Raw genomic sequence first — 23155 nt, 5'->3', positions numbered from 1 at the left:
ATGGGGTTTTTTTGCTATTGCATATTCCCTCCTGTTTAGCAAAAGCAACCTGTTTTTTTCTTTTAAATGGGGAAACAGATGAAAAAATATGTTGAATGCACGGTTCAGTTACAAACAGCTTTTCCTAGTTTGGTTCAGTGACCGGTAAAAGAAAACTAAAAAAAAAAAAATCATTGTGAAGAGTGATGCATGCCTATGCTGTAAATATTTGCCAAAATGTAAAAAGCAAACAAGTTCATCTTGCAAACCCGACAAGCATTATATTTGTTTCTGTTACAAGGCATGTCTGCGAAGGTTGCTAGTTATCCAGGTCATGGTATAGGTAATGATATATAATCGCACTCACCTGGACAAGTTGTTGCAGAACAAATCCAGCAAAACGTGACTTCCACCCTGCGTTTTACAAGGCTTGCTCCTAATTGTCATACAGGCCATATGCACACCGCCATCTACTGGCTGAACAGAGGACATCTGTTGCCTACATGTTCACAGGTGTAGAGTATATGAACCACCGTATTCCCTCACTTTACTAATATTCTTGTTATACAGGATTTATATAGTGCGCCACTTTACAGTATAAAGGGAGACAATACAGAAAGGCCTCATTCACACGGGCGGTCCAATCCATACACACTGGTGCCAAGGGCCATCAACTGGTTGTGCAAAAGTTGATCCATCGATTTGACTTGGATACAACCAGCCTGTTGGATTTTTTTACATGCAGTCACAGCCGACGGCTTTATCCACTAGCAGTAATCATAGTGTTCTGCCAGCCAGGAAGACTCCCGGCCAGCAAAACACAATATCGCTGCGGGAGGGAATCCCTCATTAATACCAACTGTGTTGAAGGAGGAATCAAATGGTTTTCTTTCCTTCCACCTGTGATGGAAATTTGACTCATCTATAGCTTGCCATAGATGCATGGCACATCTTCTGAACCTGTAAAAAGTGCAGGGGCTAATTATAAAAGGTCAGGTTGTTTTTCTGCAATTTTTTTTTGTTAACTTTTTCTATTTTATACGCAGTTTTTTTTTTACTTTTTCTGTTATACTTTATTCTAATTTTATACGCAGTTTTTTTTTTTACTTTTTCTGTTATACTTTATTCTAATTTTATACGCAGTTTTTTTTACCTTTTTCTGTTATACTTTGTTCTAATTTAAATGCAGTTTTTTAAACTTTCTGTTATACTTTGTTCTAATTTTATACCCTTTTTTGGACTTTTTCCATTATACTTTGTTCTAATTTTATACCCTTTTTTGGACTTTTTCCATTATACTTTGTTCTAATTTTATACCCTTTTTTGGACTTTTTCTATTATACTTTGTTCTAATTTTATGCGCATTTTTTTTTTACTTTTACTATTATACTTCTAATTTTATACGCTTTTTTTTACTTTTTCTGTTATACTTTGTTCTAATTTTATATGCAGTTTTTTTAACATTTTCTATTATACTTTGTTCTAATTTTACACGCTTTTTTTTACTTTCTCTATTATACTTTGTTCTAATTTTATGCAAATTTTTTTTACTTTTTCTATTATACTTTGTTCTAATTTTAGACGCATTCTTTTTTCTATTATACTTTGTTCTAATTTTAGGCGCAGTTTTGTTACTTTTTCTGTTATACTTTGTTCTAATTTTATATGCAGTTTTTTTAACTTTTTCTATTATACTTTTTTCTAATTTTATGCACATTTTTTTTTTTACTTTTTCTGTTATACTTTGTTCTAATTTTATACGCAATTTTTTTGCTTTTTCTATTATACTTCTAATTTTAGGCACAGTTTTTTTTTTTTTTTTTTTACTTTTTCTATTATACTTTGTTCTAATTTTATATGCAATCTTTTTGTTTTGAAAGTTTTGGATCTGTTTACCCATCAATTTTCTACATTGACTACTCACAGCTTTCTAAGCATTTTCAACCATTTGTAACCTCGTTTGTCAGATTAGACACCCTCCTTGTACAAACTGTTGAGCTAAGCTGGCCATAGATGAATAGAATTTCAAATGAAATTCTTAGTGTTACTAAACCCACAACAGTAAAATCAGTCTGTATATGCAATAAAGCATGCTTGTTATACTCACTGTGGAACCTAAGGGGTTAATCCTCCACACTGTGTAAAAAAGATGTTTGATCCTGTCTTCTCTGATCCTCCCCTTCTTCCAGTGTCTCCTAAATATCTCCTGATAGAACAGAGGCTTGGGGGCAAGCTGCACATGCTCAGTGTGGTGTGTATTGGTAGAAAGTTGTGTTTTTTTTCTTGGGAGAGTGCATGTGATCAGCACAGGGCCAATCAGTACTGTCTAGACAGAGGTCATGGGTCCTGCAGCTTCATAGGGGAGAATGCAAACTCCTCCTTTACCAGTGCTCTGCTGGACACTGATAGAAGTCACAAGACTGCTATATACTGCTGATGAGAAAAGGTATTTAGCAGTTTATATTTACTAAAATAATTGCATTTCCATGTTCTGTGTACTGTGGGAGACCAGAGAGCGTGAATGCAGGGTCCTGGGTTTAGTAACACTTTAAGGTAGGGGGGTAGTACTGACTTCCTAAAAATGTGACTATTGTGATTGGCTGTCGCAGTGGTCATGTGATCAGAAGCCCTTCCCACCAGGAGCTATACTAGGAGCACACAGTGCAGAAACATTGGACACATATGGGTCCTGTGTTTAGTAACACTTTAAGAAAAGTCTTGGGAAAATGTATATGAAAATTCTCAGAGCATTTGATTAGATTTTGTTTGCTTCTAACAATTGATTTTGGAATGAACGGACATTACTGAACGAACACCACATACACGGTTAGAAATTTGTTCTAGAAAAATTTTCCATCCTGCTCCTTTTGAATTTTCTCATCACTGCAGTGGAAAATGAGCTTTGATTTGACCTACTTAGAATTAGAAAAACAAAGAAACTTTCTTAGAACATTTTTTTTTTGCATTCAAAATTCTACCTATCTATGCACAGCTTTAAGCTGGCCATACATGGATCAAAATTCGGCCATTTCAGCAGGCAGCGGACGAATTTCAGTCCATGTATGGGAACTGTAGATGTACAGAAGTTGATCTAGTGATTGACCTCTGTACAACCACCCTGTCTAATGTTCCCTGATTGATCAGCACTGCAGGCTATAGTCTGCAATGCTGATCAGTGTATTCAGTCAGAATACAATAGCTCAGTGGGGAGGATTCCCTTACCCTCCTCATGTGTGGATGGGGGAATTGAGTTGAACAAAAAACAGTGACTCCTCTATGGGCAGTCTTCGTTCTGTTTCTTTTACATCTCTTGCACACAAGCACATGAGCCTGTTTAATGAGAATATGGCGGTTTCTCACTCATCTGGACAGCCCAGGCTCCCATAGACATGAATGGCTGTGCTGCAGGAATATCAGGAGCATAACATAGGGGTTTATGGAAAAAAATTTAACATCTTCTATTTTTTTGCAAACTATACTTGTTTACTTGAGTATCTCCATATATCCAGAGTTCAGATTCAGAGCCATTCCTGTCTATGGGAGGCTGTATGAAGCTTTTTTGGATGGGGGGGGGCGGAAATTACATTGAATGGGCTCAAGTGGTATGCAAGAGTCCTCCCAATGGTTTCACTGCAGTAAATGAGAATCTAAGTTTGTGGATACAAGAGGTGTGAAGAGTCCTAGCAGGACACTTTTGCAGTGGGAGGGGGTTACAGTTCCACCATTTTTTCATGCACATGTTTAGCAGGGGAGAGTCTGCAATGCTGATCAGTGTATTCAGTCACAATACAACAGCTCAGTGGGGAGGATTCCCCACTTCTTCATGCACTTGTTTAGCAGGGGATAGTCTGCAATGCTGATCAGTGTATTCAGACACAATACAATCAGTGGGGAGGATTCCCCATTTCTTCATGCACTCGTTTAGCAGGGGATAGTCTGCAATGCTGATCAGTGTTTTCAGTCACAATACAATAGCTAAGTGGGGAGGATTCCCCATTTCATCATGCACTTGTTTAGCAGGGGAAGCGGTTAATCACGTCTAGTCCAGGCCAATTCTGACATTCCTCTTCTACATGTAAGAATCATAATTTTTTTAAACTGGGAAACTGTAGAACCCCCCAAATTACATTGAATGGGCTCAAGTGGTATGCAAGAGTCCTCCCAATGGTTTCACTGCAGTAAATGAGAATCTAAGTTTGTGGATACAAGAGGTGTGAAGAGTCCTAGCAGGACACTTTTGCAGTGGGAGGGGGTTACAGTTCCACCATTTTTTCATGCACATGTTTAGCAGGGGAGAGTCTGCAATGCTGATCAGTGTATTCAGTCACAATACAACAGCTCAGTGGGGAGGATTCCCCATTTCTTCATGCACTCGTTTAGCAGGGGATAGTCTGCAATGCTGATCAGTGTTTTCAGTCACAATACAATAGCTAAGTGGGGAGGATTCCCCATTTCTTCATGCACTTGTTTAGCAGGGGAAGCGGTTAATCACGTCTAGTCCAGGCCAATTCTGACATTCCTCTTCTACATGTAAGAATCATAATTTTTTTAAACTGGGAAACTGTAGAACCCCCCAAATATTTATATATCTTTTTTTAAGCTGAGGCCCTAGAGAATGCAGTGGTGGATGTTGCATAGTTTTATGTTGCACGATATTTGCACAGCAGTTTTTAAAGCGCAATTTTTTTGGAAATATATGTACTTTTAATACATTTTCATGCACAAAAAAAAATGAAGAAATAGATACCAAACATGTCATGCTTTAAAACTGCATATGCCTGTGGAATGGCGTCAAACTGTAATACCTAAAAATCTCCATAGGCGACACCTTTTAAAAGCTTTTACAGGTTACTAGTTTAGAGTTACACAGGAGGTCTGACATTACAACAACATCCCATGTGATAACAATAAGCATGACAGGTCCTCTTTTATGGAGAGATCTGGGGCCTATTAGACCCCAGATCTCTCCTCTGGCCTCCAGCCGATCAGATACAGATCAGTAACCGGCCAGCAAACACAGAACCAGGAAATCCTCGTTACTTATGTTTTAGGGCTCATCCTCCTATCCCTCTTGTCCTCCTATCCCTCTTGTATTGTTGCTGTATTGTCTCCCATTATATTGTAAAGCACTGAGCAAACTGTTGGTGCTATATAAATCCTGTATAATAATAATAATGTACACTGCAGCTGATAAACTCATGTTTTAGGAGCTTTTCTGCATTTTCTTCAGCAGCCCCTTAACTCTCCCTAATGTTTTCCTATGTGTCCATGTACACACAGTCGTTCACAGACAGTTGAGTTTACATTCGTTTTTTTGAATGTACCAAACTTGCATTCAGGAGTAGATTTTATCAGCGTTTCAAACGCCAAGCGCTTGTAAACGTGGTTAACTGCATTTATAAGCGTTTGCGTTTCAAAGCCTTTTTTTAACTGTTCCATATCCAGATGCTGTCCAGAGCCTTTTTTCATCATCAGAAATGCATGCAAAGCATTTTCCATGTTTTCAAATGGACCCGGTACACCAGTGCAGTCAGTTCCAGGTTTTGCGTGATGGAAAAAAATGGTAGAATGTGCTGCATTATGCTCATGATGAGATCCATAGTGAATACAACCAGAAAAGACAGGTCATCTCAACACATACTGTTCTCTCTGCGTCTGCTCTCTATTGCTCTCAAAATGTCTGAAATAGTTAATTTTTTACTGTTTTTCAGTGCATTCTGGGCATTTTGGAAGGTCTCTTGAGGTTATCTTAAAACGCTGCTAAACGTGGTATGCAAACTCTGCTAAACTGACTTTTTTAACCTATGTTTTCCAGCAGTCAGTTTCTGTCGTTCAGGAGTGTTTTCCAAACGTCCCGTGTACATGGAGCGTCTTATGATGGCACACAGTGGGAGGAACAACATCCGTTCCTCTCACTGTCTGCCCAGAGCCGGATACCGCCAGTCGCATCCTTACCGGGTGATCAGACAAGAGAGCCAGATAAAGGCGGGGGTCTCCCTGTAAATGTAATTTAGTTTCCCTTTAACCACTCTGATTACTTTAACGAAGAAAAGGCCCTAAAAAATGCTTTTGCATTATGTTTTTAGTTCTTTTTTTATGTTTTTAATTCTTTCTTGCATCTCAGTGTTTTTGATCTCCTGCAGCCTCTTTACAGTCACTTCTTGTCTACACCCCTGTAGTGACGGCTGCCTTGTGACAGCACTATACTTCATACCTGCGTCAATACGTGCAAGAGTTATTATTGCAGATTAGTTTAAAATAATTTTTATATGACTTACACTTGTTTACATACTTTCTTTTTCATATTTTTGTGATTTGTCGATTAGTCACTGAGCAAACACTACATTTGTAGTCACTGCATCACTTCTTAATAGCTGCTGAGATAATGGACGTGCATTGTTCTCAATGAGTCTGCTGACTCATAAGGATTGATTTACCAAAGGCATAGAACTATTCACTTTGCAAGGGAATGTTCCACAGACCTTAGTGAATGCGGTGAAATTTCACTTCGCAAAGAATCTCCATTTGCATGCATAGTAGAAAATATTTAATAAAAACAGCATTTTTTTTATTGCATGTGATTTGAGATGGAAGCCAACAAAGCTCCACATCATTCACTAACTTCTAGGGAGAATTCCCTTGTAAAGTTGGGGTACTAATTTCAGGTCATTGCAGTGTGAGCAAATAGTATGGCCATAAACTGGGAATAGCAAATAGAATTCTAGGATTTATCACTAGAGGGGTCACCAGCAGGAGGAAGGTCCTGATTTCTCTATATCAGTGATGTCCAAATTGTAGCCCTGGGGCTCAATGTGGCCCTTTGCTTGCTTTTAGCCAGCCCTTGGACCATTATTCCCCCCACTGTCAGCAATAGTGGGGCATAGTAACAGCCACTAGCACCAGCAAAGAGGCACTATTCCTCCCACTGACAATGTTGGGGCACTATTCCTTCAATTGACACAATGATGGGACACGATTTCTCCCACGGGCACCAACGATCAGGCAATATTCCTCCCACTGACAATGTTGGGGCACTATTCCTTCTACTGACACAATGATAGGCCACAATTTCTCCCACGGGCACCAACGATCAGGCAATATTCCTTCCACTGACACCAAAGATGGGACACTGTTAACTCACATTGACACCAAGAAATTTTCCACTCCCGTTGGCCACATTCCGACCCTCCTAAAGTCTGAAGGACAGTAAACTGGCCCTTTGTTTGCAAAGTTTGGAAACCCCTGCTCTATGTAGATTGTCACTTAGAGTACTGTGTGCAGTCCTGAGGACCTCAATTACAAAAAGTTATTGATATGATAGAACGAGTCCAGAGATGGGCAACAAAACTGGTGAAAGGTCTGGGGGATTAAACATATCAGGAGAGACTTCAGGAACATAATATATACAGTATGGAGCAGTGGTATCCAAACTGCAGCCCCTCGCTTGCTTTTTTCAGCCTTTGGGGCAGTATTTCTCCCGCTGATATGAGGCATTACTCCTACTGACACCAATGATGGGACACTATTCCTTTCACTGACACAAACAGTGGGGTATAATTCATCCCACTGCTATAAAAGTTGGAAAACTATTCCTTGCACTAACACCTATAATGGCACACTATTCCTTTCACTGGTATCAATGATGGGGCACTATTCCTTTCACTGGTATCAATGATGGGGCACTATTCCTTTCACTGGTATCAATGATGGGGCACTATTCCTTTCACTGGTATCAATGATGGGGCACTATTCCTTTCACTGGTATCAATGATGGGGCACTATTCCTTTCACTGGTATCAATGATGGGGCACTATTCCTTTCACTGGTATCAATGATGGGGCACTATTTCTTTCACCGGTATCAATGATGGGGCACTATTCCTTTCACTGGTATCAATGATGGGGCACTATTCCTTTCACTGGTATCAATGGTGGGGCACTATTCCTTTCACTGGTATCAATGATGGGGCACAACTCCTTTCACTGGTATCAATGATGGGGCACTATTCCTTTCACTGGTATCAATGGTGCTGCACTATTCCTTTCACTGGTATCAATGATGGGGCACTATTTCTCCCTTCAACACCAACCATGGGGCACATTTCCTTCCACTGACACCACTGATAGCAAACTATTCCATCCACTGATATCTGGGATGGGGCAGTATTCCTCTCATTGGGACCAATGATGGACACAATTCCTCCCATTGACACCAATGATGGAGCATAATTTCCTTCCACTGACACTAACATCAGAGCACATTTCCTTCCAATAACACAAATAATGGGGCAGTATTCATTTCTCTGACACCAACTGTGGGGCATAATTCCTTCCACAGGCACCAATGATGGGGCACTTTTCCTCCCATTGACACTAATGATGACGCACTATTCTTCCCATTAACATCAACAATGGGGCAATTTTCCTTCCACTTACACCAATGATGGGGCACTATTCCTCCCATTGACACCAATATTGATGCACTATGCTTCAACTGGCACCAATGATGGGACACTATTCCTCCCTTTTACACCATTGATGGAGCACTATTCTTCCCTTTGACATCAACGATGGGGTGCTTTTCCTTACACGGATACGAATGATGGGCCACTATTCCTCCTATTGACACCAATGATGACACACTGTTCTTCCCATTGACATCGACAATGGGGCACTTTTCCTTCCACTGACACCAATGATGGGGCACTATTCCTCCCTTTGACACTAACGATCAGGCACTATTCCTTCCACAGACATCAAAGATGGGACACTAGAACTCCCATTGACATCAATGATAGGGGACTTTTTTCCTTACATGAATACCAATGGTGGGGCACTTTTCCTATCACTGACATCAATGATGGGACAATATTCCTTCCACTGACATCAATGATGGGGCACAATTTGTTCCTCCGACACCAATGATGGGGCACTATTCCTCCTACTGACCACAGGTGTTATGTAATTTTTTTATTCTCCAACCTGGCATGATTTACTTCTGCTGATGCTCATGATCTGATGGAAATCTTTAAAGACATTAAAGGTGTGAATAAGGTTTTGGAGGGAAGGATTTTCAATATAAAGCCAATATCAAGCACAAGGGAACATGACCTCAAACTAGCAGGAGGAAATTTCAACGCTAATCTTAGAAAGTATTCTTTTTACCAGACGAGTAGTAGATGATTGGAATAGACTTCCAGCAGAAGTAGTGAGTCAGTTAACATGAATTGGATTTAGGGCCCTTTCACACGGCGGATCCACCTGATAAGGGGGCAGTCTGTCTGCTAATCTCCACTAAGCAGGTAGATGACAGGTCCGTGTCTGCTCCGCTTCGGACATGGAAATAGCCCGCTGTTCTCTAAAGAGTTCTTGGACGTAAACGGACTGCCTGTCCATTTGCTTCTGACTGTCATCCGCTCCAACAGATGGAAGGGGAATGAATCCCCATTGTCTGTTTTTTTTAGTGGATAAGATCGGATCAGATGCAGGTGGATGTAAACAGATACATGTTTGTTTAAATATGCCGCTCCATAGAGGGCAATATATGGTCTAACCTGGGCTGCCTGGAAAATGGACAGGCAGACCGTACTAATCCGTCCACGTGAAAGAGCCCATAAACAAACATGCTTGGAACAAACATAGATCTCTATTCAAATAAAAATAAAAAAAGAAAAACTACATAAAATCAACAATAAAAAACACAAAAAAAACAAGCAAAAAAAAAAAAACAATCATATAAAACGGGAAAAAAAAGTTATAGGGCAGATTTGATGGATCACTCAGTCTTTTTTCTGCCATCGCTTTTTTATGTTACCAATTCGACCAATTCAGCAAGGCTTGGCCAAACTTTGATTCATCTATGGCCAACAGTAATTGGATTTAAAAATGCTTGGGATAAACATAGATCTATACTCCGACAAAAAAAAAAAGTTAAAAATAAATAACCAAAATATAGGGCAGACTCGATGGACCGCCTGTTGTGTTTTTTTTTTTTTTTCTCCTGCTGTCATTCTTCTATAAACGCAACTTCACTTGCAAAAGGAACAGCCTATTTGCATTTAGTAAATCAACTGCAATGATATGTCATTTTGAGTTGTTGCTTGTTGGTTATAACTTCTTTCCACTGTTGTCATTAAACATTCTGTTTCCCATCTGGCTCATGTCGGTTGATGCAGCTCCATAAAAACTTGTTTGAGATCATTTATATTCTGGCACAGATAGAGGCCCTGCAGGTTTCAGGGTCCCAAATCCCTGGAGAAACATAACACTGGTGACTTGGCAGCAATACAGGAAGCCAGGGGGAAGTTGTTGGGGACTCAGCCTTAAACAGATGTCACATAGGTCACTAAAGATATTTCCGGGAGAAAGCCACGATTTCCTGACAGCATGCTGGACACGAGCTCTTCTGTTTTGGAAGCTGCAAAATGTATTTAACCCCTTCCTAAAGTGCCGAATAGGCCGTTCTTTTAATCTTTCTAAACTTTAATAGCATGGTTCATTTTTTAATATGAGAACAAAAACAAGTCGGTTTTATAGAAATAGATCAGTTATTTACATGCAAGCCAAATTGCGCAGTCTTTGCTGCTGCTGTTCTCTTGAAATTCCAGTCATTTCCGACAATCATTCCTCCTTTCTGGTTGCCAAGAGGAGGCTCTGCTCAAGTCTTGGATATGTATTCAGAGAAGCAATCAGCCAGTTAAATGATTAAGAAGTAGCTAATTTGGGGGGGGTTAAATATACAAACTGTATTCAGAGCACCCTCGGGGTCATCATAGGTACAAAAATAACTGGATTTTTTTTTTGCCTGTTTATAACTTCAACTCCAACACTGGATGTCATCCCTTTGCCACACCTCCACTTACCCTTTCCAGAAAACAAACTTTGAACATGTCTGTCAACATGCCCAGGGTCGCCAGACCTTATTTCAACCCTTTATGCCTCCTTGAATCATGTGGTATCATCTACCCCTCTCTCTTCTGTTTGATTTGACCATTGTGATAGACCTGGTTGACTGTAGTAAGGCCTGGCCAGCTTTGCAAAATGTTCTTTCAACACTGCTACCCTCGAATCGACCTTTTAAAGTACTCCCGTGGTGGTACTGGGTCCCTGCCTGGATCTCCCATGCCAATCCTAGTTAGTGATTGATGCTTCAGTGGTTGTGGCTATCGTGGGGATGTTCTACATACTTGGTGGGCATGCCCACAACTGATTGGTTTTGGGCCTTTGGCCTGCTGTATACTTTGGCATCCTTACGGATTGTCAAATGGAATAAATTAGCCTTACTACATTGTTCTTTCCCAGGCCTGTATGTCCATAAACAGAAACTGGCTTCCTATCTATTGCCCAGGTCTGAAATAAACTACGGTCTCGTTCCAGGAAGTGAAAGACTGCATGACTACCTTAATGCTCAATGAACAAATGTCTTCCATTTTGAGCGACTCTCACGCTAAACTTCTCAAAATCTGGGAATGTTGGCTCGAGTGTTCCTTTCCCTTGCTTCACCTAGTTGGCATTGGGCGTTTATGACTGATGTTTGCGACAGTCCCGAGTCCATGTTCCCTTTGTCCACCTTTCCCTTCCCCCATCTCCTCTCTTGTCCATCTTCTCTTCAGCTTCTTCTTTTTCTGTGGGGTCTTTTGCCCCCAACCACCTTCTTTCTTTTATTTTGAGTTGCACTACTGATGGGAAGCCTATTCACCAGTGTTTGTTACAGTACAATACGAGGTCCTCATTTTAGATCTTCCCATTTATTTATTTGTACTTGTGTCTCCCAGCGATTGGAGCAGGCTCTCTGCAGTCGTGAACCGCTATACATAGAACACTTGTATAGTCCAAAAAAGGAAAGAAGAGCCTCACACCATAAAAGCCAACTTAGGTCTATTGTAGCAAAGACAATGCACCAACATCTACTTGGTGTTAGAATGCCTCTAATGTGTATCACTCCTCAAGGAAGCCTATGATTAAGCACCTTTGAGGCGTGAAATGCGTTGAAGCCATTCTGGCACCAGATGAATGTTGGTGAATTGTCTTTTCTTCAATGAACCTATGTTGGTTGTTGCGGTGAGCGGTTCTTCTTTTCTTATTTTGGATCCTTCCACTATGGTGGTTAATATAGAGGTACATTGCGGGGAGGAATCATTTTTTGTAGGGATGGTACCAACATGCCTTACATAATTCAACAACCATAATAAACCAATAGCAAGAATAGGTACCAATTATACACCATTTTTTTATATCAAATTTTATACGCTTTCCAGAAAACAGTGTGAAAATATTAATGCTGGTATAGATGTGTTAGACTTCTATTTGTTGCATCCCCTACATCTATTTTCACTCCTTTCTTCAAACATATGTGGTGGGAATCTCCAATTTTGAGGTGTCAAGAGTGGGGGGGTGAACAGCTAATCATTCCTCGACGCGTTTCATGGACTACATATGCCATATGGCAAAATTTGTTAGGAGATTTGTAGGATATGTCTAATATAAACTGTAACATCAAAATTTAACAAGCCATATTAAAAGCAAATACATAATGTATGGCCAATCCAAGATTGGCTAGGAAACCTCGGGGCAGTTTGTGTCTTCAAGGTCCTTTAAGAATCCTTTCAAGGTCCTTTATGAATAACAATGGATGAGTATAAGTGATTTTTTTTTTATATACACATCAATAACATACTTCTTAGATAATCTACTGGCGAGGTAGATAATGTTTGCTGACAAAATCATTATTCCACCATATTTTTACTCTTCTAGCGATCCACCACCACTTATAGCTCAATCTTTATACCTTGCAGAGCCTGAACCAGATCTGTAACATTAGCTGACAGCAGAGTGTGGAAATAGGTGCACTCCTGTGATCCAGAAGAGAAGTATGGCCATAAAAGCTTCTCTTTTAATACAGTTTTTATCCATTTGGGGTAGCCATTGCAATCTTTGCTGCAAATTTTATAGCTTTTTTATATACCATTGCTGGGCAGCTTGGTCTGCATGTTGATATAAAGAAAAATATTCTTAGCAGTATTTTTGTGCTGCAGCACTTCATCATTTCTCTCCAAGGCAAGAATTACATTTTCCACCCCCCACACGCGCGTACGCAGATGTGCAACGGACTTCGGGTTGGAAATGAACATAGGTGCTGGAGGAGGGGGTGGAGCTGGTACAGAACTGGACTGAAGGTTTATATGTGATACTTACTGTTACCCTTACTCAGGGGCGGACTGACAACTCATGGGTCCCCCGGGCAATAGGGGATCATTGGGCCCCTGTGTTCTTGCCCAAACTCAAAAAAGCCTATGAAAAAGGTACCAGGGGCATCTCATGGGGCCCTCGGGCAGTGCCCGAGTTTCCAAATGGTCAGTCCGCCCCTGCCCCTACTTACCATACGTCTTCCGCCATTCTCTGTGCCTGATGGTTTTGCCCAACGCCTAACCTAACAGATGAGTACACTGTTTCCATTATCTTCATAGGTTTGTGGGAATTAAATATCTTTTATTAAAATTTTGGATGTATTGGAGATGGTTTTGATTTTGTTGTGCCATATTATAAAGATATTCATTTATTGCTCCAGTTTCTCTGCTGCTTTGGATAGTACCTAACCAAATATTGTGCAAGCCTTCTACCCCAGACAGTGATAACTTACCTGTTCTCTTTGTTTTACAGTCTGCACTGGAACGGATATGAAACTGCTTCGCCCTTTCAGCCATGAGAATCATTATGAGACTCTACGTACTCTCTATAAGAATTGCCAGGTGATTCAGGGAAACTTAGAAATCACCTATCTGGAAGAGAGTGATGATGTTTCCTTTCTAAAGGTAAGCATTGGTATCCACATTCTCAGTTTGTTAAAGTCATTCGTTAGTTTCTTTCTTAGATTTTTGTATTTATTATGAGCTTTTTTTTTTTTTTTTTAATACCGTATTTGCCGGCGTATGAGACGACTTTTTACCCCTTGAAAATCTTCTCAAAAGTCGGGGGTCGTCTTATACGCCGGTATACGGCATACTGACACTTTTTAGGGGGGCGGCGCGTTGCCGCCGCCGCCCCCCCCCCCCCTTCCCCCAATGGAAGGGACACTAAGTACAGGGGTGGGCAGCGGCTGTTTCTTACCTGGTTCCGGTCCCACGACGATCCGGTCCAGGAAGCGCGGCTGCGCCTTCAGTTCGGCCACTGGATGTTCGTGCGGCTGCTCGGCTCCGCCTCCTCACCAGTGATTGGCCGCCAGAACTGTAGCTCAGGAAAGGCACACAGGCGGCCAATCACCAGCAAGGGGGTGGAGCCGAGCGGCCCCGCGAAAATCGAGTGCAGGACCAGCAGGTAAGTGGTCAGTGTAGAGGTGCTGCTGCAACCATATATGCTGGCTGCAGCAGCACCATACGAGAACAGGGTCAGCAAGTGTCAGTGGGAGGAATAGTGCCCCATCATTGGTGTCACTGATACCAATGATGGAGCACTATTCCTCCCACTGATACCAATGATGGGGCACTATTCCTCCCACTGACACCAACGATGGGGCACTATTCCTCCCACTGACACCAACGATGGGGCACTATTCCTCCCACTGACACCAACGATGGGGCACTATTCCTCCCACTGACACCAACAATGGGGCACTATTCCTCCCACTGACACCAACGATGGGGCACTATTCCTCCCCCCCACTGACACCAACGATGGGGCACTATTCCTCCCCCCCACTGACACCAACGATGGGGCACTATTCCTCCCCCCCACTGACACCAACGATGGGGCACTATTCCTCCCCTCCACTGACACCAACGATGGGGCACTATTCCTCCCACTGACACCAACAATGGGGCACTATTCCTCCCACTGACACCAACGATGGGGCACTATTCCTCCCCCCCACTGACACCAACGATGGGGCACTATTCCTCCCCCCCACTGACACCAACGATGGGGCACTATTCCTCCCCTCCACTGACACCAACGATGGGGCACTATTCCTCCCCCCCACTGACACCAACGATGGGGCACTATTCCTCCCCCCCACTGACACCAACGATGGGGCACTATTCCTCCCCCCCACTGACACCAACGATGGGGCACTATTCCTCCCCCCCACTGACATCAACGATGGGGCACTATTCCCCCCCCCCCCACTGACACCAACGATGGGGCACTATTCCACCCCCCACTGACACCAACGATGGGGCACTATTCCACCCCCCACTGACACCAACAATGGGACACCATTCCTCCCACTGACACCAATGTTGGGACACCATTCCTCCCACTGACACCAATGTTGGGACACCATTCCTCCCACTGACACCAATGATGGGGCACTATTCCTCCCACTAATACCAATGATGGGGCACTATTCCTCCCACTGATACCAATGATGGGACACTATTCCTGCCACTGATACCAATGATGGGGCACTATTCCTGCCACTGATACCAATGATGGGGCACTATTCCTGCCACTGATACCAATGATGGGGCACTATTCCTGCCACTGATACCAATGATGGGGCACTATTCTTCCCACTGATACCAATGATGGGGCACTATTCCTGCCACTGATACCAATGATGGGGCACTATTCCTGCCACTGATACCAATGATGGGGCACTATTCCTGCCACTGATACCAATGATGGGGCACTATTCCTGCCACTGATACCAATGATGGGGCACTATTCCTGCCACTGGTGTGCATTGGAAGAGGGGTAGTCTTATACGGCGAGTATAGCTCAAACACTAAATTTTAGCAGGAAAAGTAGGGGGGTCGTCTTATACGCCGGCAAATACGGTACATTTCTTTTATTTATTTTGAATTGGTTAAGTAGGAAATGTTGCATATGAATATATTTATAGTGCAATCAAATGGGGTGCCAAACCTATAAAGAAAAGCAGCTCTTTACAGTGTATTCTACCCTGTGTCAAAAAATGTTTTTTCTATATAAAAGGTGCTCACCCCACTGAAAATTGATTCCGTCCCACTCAGTGAAAACCATAAAACATAAACCAAGTGCTAATATCATTAAATAATGATTGACTTGAACAAAATATTATCCATTGAATAAATCAGCATAAAACATAAACAAAGAAAAAGTCCATAAATGTCCAGCCACTGATTTCTCATCCACTTGCGTGCCCAACACCTGTGTGAATTTCACTTGCTACTGGTTCACCACCACATGCATGAAGGGCCAGTTCACACTACATGCGTTTCAGTTGCTTTTTTTTTCTGCATCCAAAACGTGCAGAAAGTAGGTTATATGGTTGTCAATGTCATAGTTCACATCAGTGCTTGCAGTTCCAGTTGCAGAAAAATAAGTAGAAAATGCTACACTTTTTCTGCACAGAACTGTACTGGAACGTAGTGAAACGCACCAAAAACACACTGGAACGCACATGTCCCTATTTAAATTAAAGAAAAGGGGGAAAAATGAACTGGAAGGCATAAAAATGCACCAGAAATACACAGGAACGCGTCAAAAATGCACATGCGGAAACGCATCTGGAACAAATGTGGACTGAAATTAAATGCTTACTAGGTCCATAATAATTCATGTGTGTCACAAAGTCGAGGAGGAAGCAGACGCCACCAGGATCTTCTTTTTTGAATAAACTAGTATGACAATACATGCACTCAAGAAACAAAGCTGCTTCCCATTGTGTAGCAAATGTTATTATATGTGCAGAAATTATAGGATAAAAGTACACTCACATTTAAAAGTGCCGCTATCAGGACTTGCATAGCGTGTATTACAGTTGCAAGAAAAAGTATGTGAACCCCTTGGGATTACGTGGAGTTTTGCATGAATTTGGCATAAAATGTGCTCTGAACGTCATCTAAGTCACAACAATAGAAGAACACAGTCTGCTGAACATAATACTACACAAACATTAGATGTTGCCATGGTTTAATTGCACATAACATGTAAACATTCACAGTGCAGGGAGGAAAAAGTATGTGAGGCCCTAGCTTAATGACTTCTTCCAGAGCTAAGTGGAACCAGGAGTGAGCCAGCCTTGACTCCAATTAGTGTGATGATATTGGATGTGTTGCTGACAGCTGTCCTGCCCTTAAAAAACACACACCTGTTTTGGGTTTACTGGTTTCAAGAAGCACTGTCTGATGTGAACCATACCTTGCAGAAAAGAGCTCTCAGAAGACCTATGATCAAGAATTGTTGACTTGCATGAAGCTGGAAAGGGCTACAAAAGTATCTCCAAAAGCCTTGATGTTCATGTGTCCACGGTAAGACAGACTGTCTACAAATAGAGAAAGTTTAGCACTGTTGCTACTCTCCCTAGGCGTGGTCGTCCTGTAAAAATGACTGCAAGAGCACAGCGCAGAATGCTGCATGAGGTAAAGAAGAATCCCAGAGTGTCAGCTAAAGACCTACAGAAATCTCTGGCACATGCTAACATTTTTGTTGACACATCTACAATAAGGAAAACATTAAACAAGAATGGAGTACATGGGAGGACACCACGGAGGAAGCCATTGCTGTCCAAAAAGAATATTGCAGCACATTTGAAGTTTGCAAAAGAGCACCTGGATGTTCCACAGTACTACTGGCAAAATATACTGTGGACAGATGAAACCAAGATTGAGTTGTTTAGGAAGAACACACAACATTATGTGTGGAGAAAAAAGGGCACAGCACACCAACATCAAAACCTCATCCCCACTATACAACATGGCGGAGGGAGCATCATGGTTTGGGGCTGCTTTGTTGCCTCAGGGCCTGGACGGATTGTTGTCATTGATGGGAAAATGAATTCCAGAGTTTATCAAGACATTTTGCAGGAAAACGTACGACCATCTGTCCACCAACTGAAGCTCCGCAGAGGATGGGTGATGCAACAGGACAATGACCCAAAGCATACAAGTAATTCAACAAAACAATGGCTGCAACAGCACAGAATATGCCTTCTGGAGTGGCCCAGTCAGAGTCCTGACCTCAACCCCATTGAAATGCTGTGGCATGACCTTAAGAGAGCGATTCACACCAGACATCCCAATAATATTGCTACACTGAAACAGTTTTGTGAAGAGGAGTGGTCCAAAATTACTCCAGATCGTTGTGCAGGTCTGATCTGCAACTACAGGAAATGTTTGGTTGAGGTTATTGCTGCCAAAGGAGGGTCAACCAGTTATTAAGTCCAAAGGTTCACATACTTTTTCCTCCCTGCACTGTGAATGTTTACATGTTATGTGTAATTAAACCATGGCAACATCTAATGTTTGTGTAGTATTATGTTCAGCAGACTGTGTTCTTCTATTGTTGTGACTTAGATAAAGTTCAGAGCACATTTTATGTCCAATTCATGCAAAACTCCACGTAATCCCAAGGGGTTCACATACTTTTTCTTGCAACTGTATGAGTAAACCAGGCACCGGCGCTCCGTCTGGTTGAGCCGATGCACGTTCCACAGACTACACCCATGTCACTGGAAGTGATGTATGACGACAACGGCCAGGGCTCAATACATTTTGTGGAATTGCGCCGTCATGAAGCTCCTGAGAGGCTATCACACACCTGTATGAGCTCATCCCTACCCCCTAGGACAGTGGTACTCAACCTTCCTAATGCCGTGGCCCTTTAATACAGTTCCTCATGTTGTGGTGACCCCCAACCATAAAATTATTTATCCAGTAATTATAATTCATGAGTGTCGTTTTACCTCCAATACTGCTGCTTTCAACACAGTAGCTGCTTTCAACACAGTAGCTGCTTTCTACACAGTAGCTGCTTTCTACACAGTAGCTGCTTTCTACACAGTAGCTGCTTTCTACACAGTAGCTGCTTTCTACACAGTAGCTGCTTTTAACAGAGTAGCTGCTTTCAACACAGCAGCTGCTTTCTACACAGTAGCTGCTCTTTACACATCGGAAATATGTGTTTTCCGATGGTCTTAAGCGACCCCTGTGAAAGGGTTGTGAAAGGGTTGTGCCAATTAACCTACCAACATGTCTTTTGAGTGTAGGCGGTAGGAATTGAACCAATGACCCTAGTGTGGCTAGGTACAAGTGCTAACCACTAAGCTGCCCATGAATACATTTATGTATTTCATATTTACCACTGGCAACCAGTTGGCTGCAAGCTTTAAACAGTACCAGTTTCCAAGGAGGTGTATTCTTCAGCTCTGCTTTGAAGTATACTTTAATAGTAGGGAGAACAGAATGAACAGGGAGCAGATTAAATCACACAAGAGGGACCCAGCTCCTCTTATCCTAGCTGAGATGGATCTGCTCAGAGGGACCTTCCAAGGCAATTTGGGGCTTTTTTTTAACTCCTTGGCACCGACGCCTTCCAGCCCAGCTCCACCAGAGGCCAAGAGGTGGGGGCTGGGTTTCTGATCATGGTGACTGCCATGATTGGCTGTCACAACAATCACATGATTGGAAAGTCCCTGATTGCAAGCAGCGATCTGGTGCTTTCCGTTAGCTGCCGGTAATGGTAGCGGGAGCACGCAGGGCATGCGCTCTAGGCACAGCTCTGTTTATCTTTAGGTACACGTATATGCAGCCCCTTGGCGTTAAGGACCACCCGCCGAGAGGCTTCATGTTAGGGATCCCGGTATGACCAGAAACGTGTGGACTGACACAGGGAAACAGCAGGCTTCTGGAACACAGGCGTAGTCAGGCTGGAGAGGTGGAATGGTTAGGCAGGCCGTCAGGTACTGTAAGGCACCGCCCAGCGGGATCTCTAGTACCCACAGAACGGGATTCCCCAGGGCGAGTCTAAGCCCCAGTCTGTATTTTCACCAGAGCCCCTGATGGTGGGGATGGACTTGGCGCAGGACTGAGACCAGGTCGCGGCCCCTGAGTGCACCCAACTGTGGTAGAGGGGTCCGCCGAGGGTATGTACCGTGGGAAAGCCTGACGTGAAGAGGCTGGCAGACCTGGTAACGGACAGATCCGCGTGGGATGGATGGATCGTCTGGGTAGCGTCAGGCAGGCCAGGTCAGCAACGTGCAGGCAGCGAGGTACCGGAGGAGCAGGCAGAGAATAGTCAGGGTCACAAGCCGGGTTCAGTAACTCACGGGCAGCGTGGTACAGAGGATGAGGCAGAAGGATGGTAGCCCAGCATGCTGTGAGTGTCATAACTGTACCTTGTATTAAAGTACAGGCATACCTCGGTTTTGGCTAATTTTGGCCAAGATTTATGATGAAATATTATTTATTTGCAAAATTTTATAAAAAAAACACTTTTTTAAAAAATTTTTGGACATTTCATTTACATAGCAAAAAAAATACAAATCCCAGTGGTGAATAAATACCACCAAAATAAAGCTTTATCTATCTAAAAAAAATGGTAAAAAATTCATTTGGGTACAGTGTTGCATGACCGCGCAATTGTCATTCAAAGTGTGATAGCGCTAAAAGCTGAAAATTGCCCTGGTCAGGAAGGGGGTAAAAGTGTCCGGTCTGGAAGTGGTTAAAGGCACGGGGCCGGCGCTATAAACACTTTGTATTGCGTAAAAAATTAATAAACCGAGGCATTATTTTCAATGGATTTTCATTCATAAACCAAGGTACATCTGTAGTGTTAAACTCAAAAGTAAACATTTATTTTATTGTAGCTTACCAGTTTTTACATGTGATGGCTGTATTACCGTAGTTTTATTTTTTAACCTTTCTTCTATTTTCAGCAGGTGATCTGGTCAGTAAGTCCGTTGTTTTTCAAAAGAACAGCCTCTTTAACAGATTGTTAGAGGAATGAGGCAAACCATTTACCACTGACAGGGTGCTTACAATGATCAGTTTTATTTATTTAAAACCTTTTATCCTAAAAGAAAAAAAAAAAGCTGTTTGCTGTAACTGTTTTGGCGGTTTTCCTACCCACACTTATTTACTTGGTTCTATACAGATTATAAATGTAATAAGTGATTATAACCCTTTGTCTATACCTGAATTTAGCCAATAGTGTTAATATTAAAAGATAACCACTGTGCAAAAAATAAAGATCTAATTTATTTACACAGCAAGGAAGCTTTCTATTAATCATATACAACAAAAATATAATACAGATTGTTACCAATACAAAGACTACAAGAAAGAAATAGTTACAAGAAAAAGACAGAGCAATGGTGATACGTTACAGCATCCTGATGTTCTGAGGTCTGTGCTGTGCGAAAGCACATGGCAGGAAAAGGGAAGCTGAGGGGGTGTCCAAGGTGTTTTATGCACATTACAAAAGACCATCCCAAGAACCACCCACCCAAGTTATCTTCCAATGGGTGGGCTTCAGAGCAAGGTACACAAAGAAGCAGCTGCCTTCCTCCTCACCTCCATTGAGTCTTTTTATGTAATCCCCCTCCCCCCCACAGTCACAGTCAATAACCTTCATGAAGATGTAGGCCCAAAATTGCCATTACAGTTCCCCCTCAAGTTCATTCGAGAACTTATGCCCTCCCTCAATGATTTTGTACCCACCCATGACCACCCAGAAGGCCCAACCCCCCCACCACCACTGCGGCCTCCTCTTCTTTCTTGATCACGAAGGAACTCCTAGTCCTGGTGCCTCCGAGACCTCACATTCGCACCATGAATGCCTGTGCTGCGATGTTTCCTCACCCCTCTGCCTTGGAAGGATGGAACTCCAACATCGATGGCGGGATCCTGGTATCTTTAGTCCCGTATCTTGGGAACACTGTGCAATGTTTGCAGAGATTGGATCAGACCGCGAAATGGCACTATTCAGCATGGCGAAAGATAGTTAAGGAAGGTCTAGCTTTTGCACCCTTGTCTCTAGAGATGACGTGGTGGTTGTTGTTTCTTCAGGTGGTGGTAGGGCAGGCCTCCAGACAATCATACATGGATACAAAAAAAGAGAAGGAGAATGTTATTGGGGGGAAATCAAGCATGAAGCAGCTGTTTGGCCTTTAAGGTTGTTAAGCATAGGGGGTCTTAATGTGGGCAAGTGAAGTGGGATCCCCACAGGATGCAGAGTCTGAGCAACAGCCGGTATTTACCAGAGCCCCTGAAGGTGGGGATGGCCGATGCTGCATGCTATTGTCAGGTCTCAGTCCCTGGGTTCTCCCCACCCACTCACAGGGCTCGGGGTGAAACTATATACAGATTGAGGGATGTCTGCAGGAAGCAATTCTAAGCCTGTGGATCCCCATCGGACTCTTGAAACTGAGTCGGGCACAAATGCCACAGCCTTATAATTCAGGCTAAAAAAATTACATGAAACAAGGAAAAAGAGAGAGAGAGGAAAGAGTAATAAAAGCAAAAGCATAAACAAAATGATATAAAAATAAAAAGGGTACAGATTTAATGCTCCTCCAACTACGACTTTTACTTTAGGATGGTGAAGAGCAATGAATCTATATTCATACAAAAAAATTAAAAATGAGAAAAGGTGAAAAAAAAAAAAAAAAAATAATATATACTGCGTATATAGTCGCCTTGGAAAACTGTTGGTAACTGCACTAAAACACAAAAACACTGCAAAAATTGCAGCAGTTACTTAATAAACAAGTTCTCCGCCATACTAGTAATCAACAGTATATTTGCAGGTCAGGTACACAAAAATGGAGAGAGTATAAAAAATCGACTGAAAAAAAAAACTTTTAGAATTAGATAAACCTGACTGCATTTTATTGCTCCAATTTAGAGGCTTCTCCCTAAAACAAACCAAACGAAAAAAAATAAAAAGGGGAAAAAAGAAACAAAGAACATCAAGAGTTTCCTTTTCCTTTATGTTGTTTTAGGGTCCTCTCTTGAATGCGCAAATTTCTTTTGTGTGTATCAGAACAGGTTCTTTAGAGAGCAGTTAATGGCCTCTCGGTTTCTCAATAGGAGATACCTCATTGAGGTACACCTTCTTATAAGTTTGGTGATCATTTTCCTGCTAGTGATGCACATTATTAATTGCATCAGGAAGAGCAACAGAGTTACACAAATCAGGTGAAGAGGGTGGAGTAAGATGTTTAAGAAAGCTGTGGCTTTAGGACTGTACCTGAAGAAACTCATCAGCATACCTTAGCATCTCTCTAATGTGTGTGTTACTTGGATTAATCAACTTCGATCCAAAGGTAACACTTAAATTGACCACTCCACTCCTTCTAATACATCCTGATCTCCAGCTCCCTTGTTACCTCCTCCCATGCTCATCATCAGGACTGCTCCAGAACCTCTGGAACTCCCCTCCCCAGTATGTCCAGCCAACTCCTACCCTGTTCACCACTA

General features: G+C 42.3%; 1 protein-coding gene across 1 annotated transcript in view; it reads left to right on the top strand.

Moving 5' to 3' along the window:
* The window catches only part of ERBB2 (erb-b2 receptor tyrosine kinase 2), a 195505-nt gene that overhangs the window by 89447 nt on the left and 82903 nt on the right, over positions 1-23155 (top strand). Inside the window, exon 2 of the mRNA XM_089674311.1 lies at positions 13638-13789. Within this exon, the coding sequence (XP_089530437.1) occupies positions 13638-13789 (152 nt within the window). The remainder of the gene's footprint in view (positions 1-13637; positions 13790-23155) is intronic.

This window comes from Staurois parvus, unplaced genomic scaffold (assembly GCF_062004578.1).
Source record: "Staurois parvus isolate SC_StPar_1 unplaced genomic scaffold, SC_StPar_1.0 ptg000151l, whole genome shotgun sequence".
Classification (NCBI taxonomy): Eukaryota; Metazoa; Chordata; class Amphibia; order Anura; family Ranidae; genus Staurois; species Staurois parvus.
This window is presented reverse-complemented; position numbering and strand designations above follow the sequence as displayed.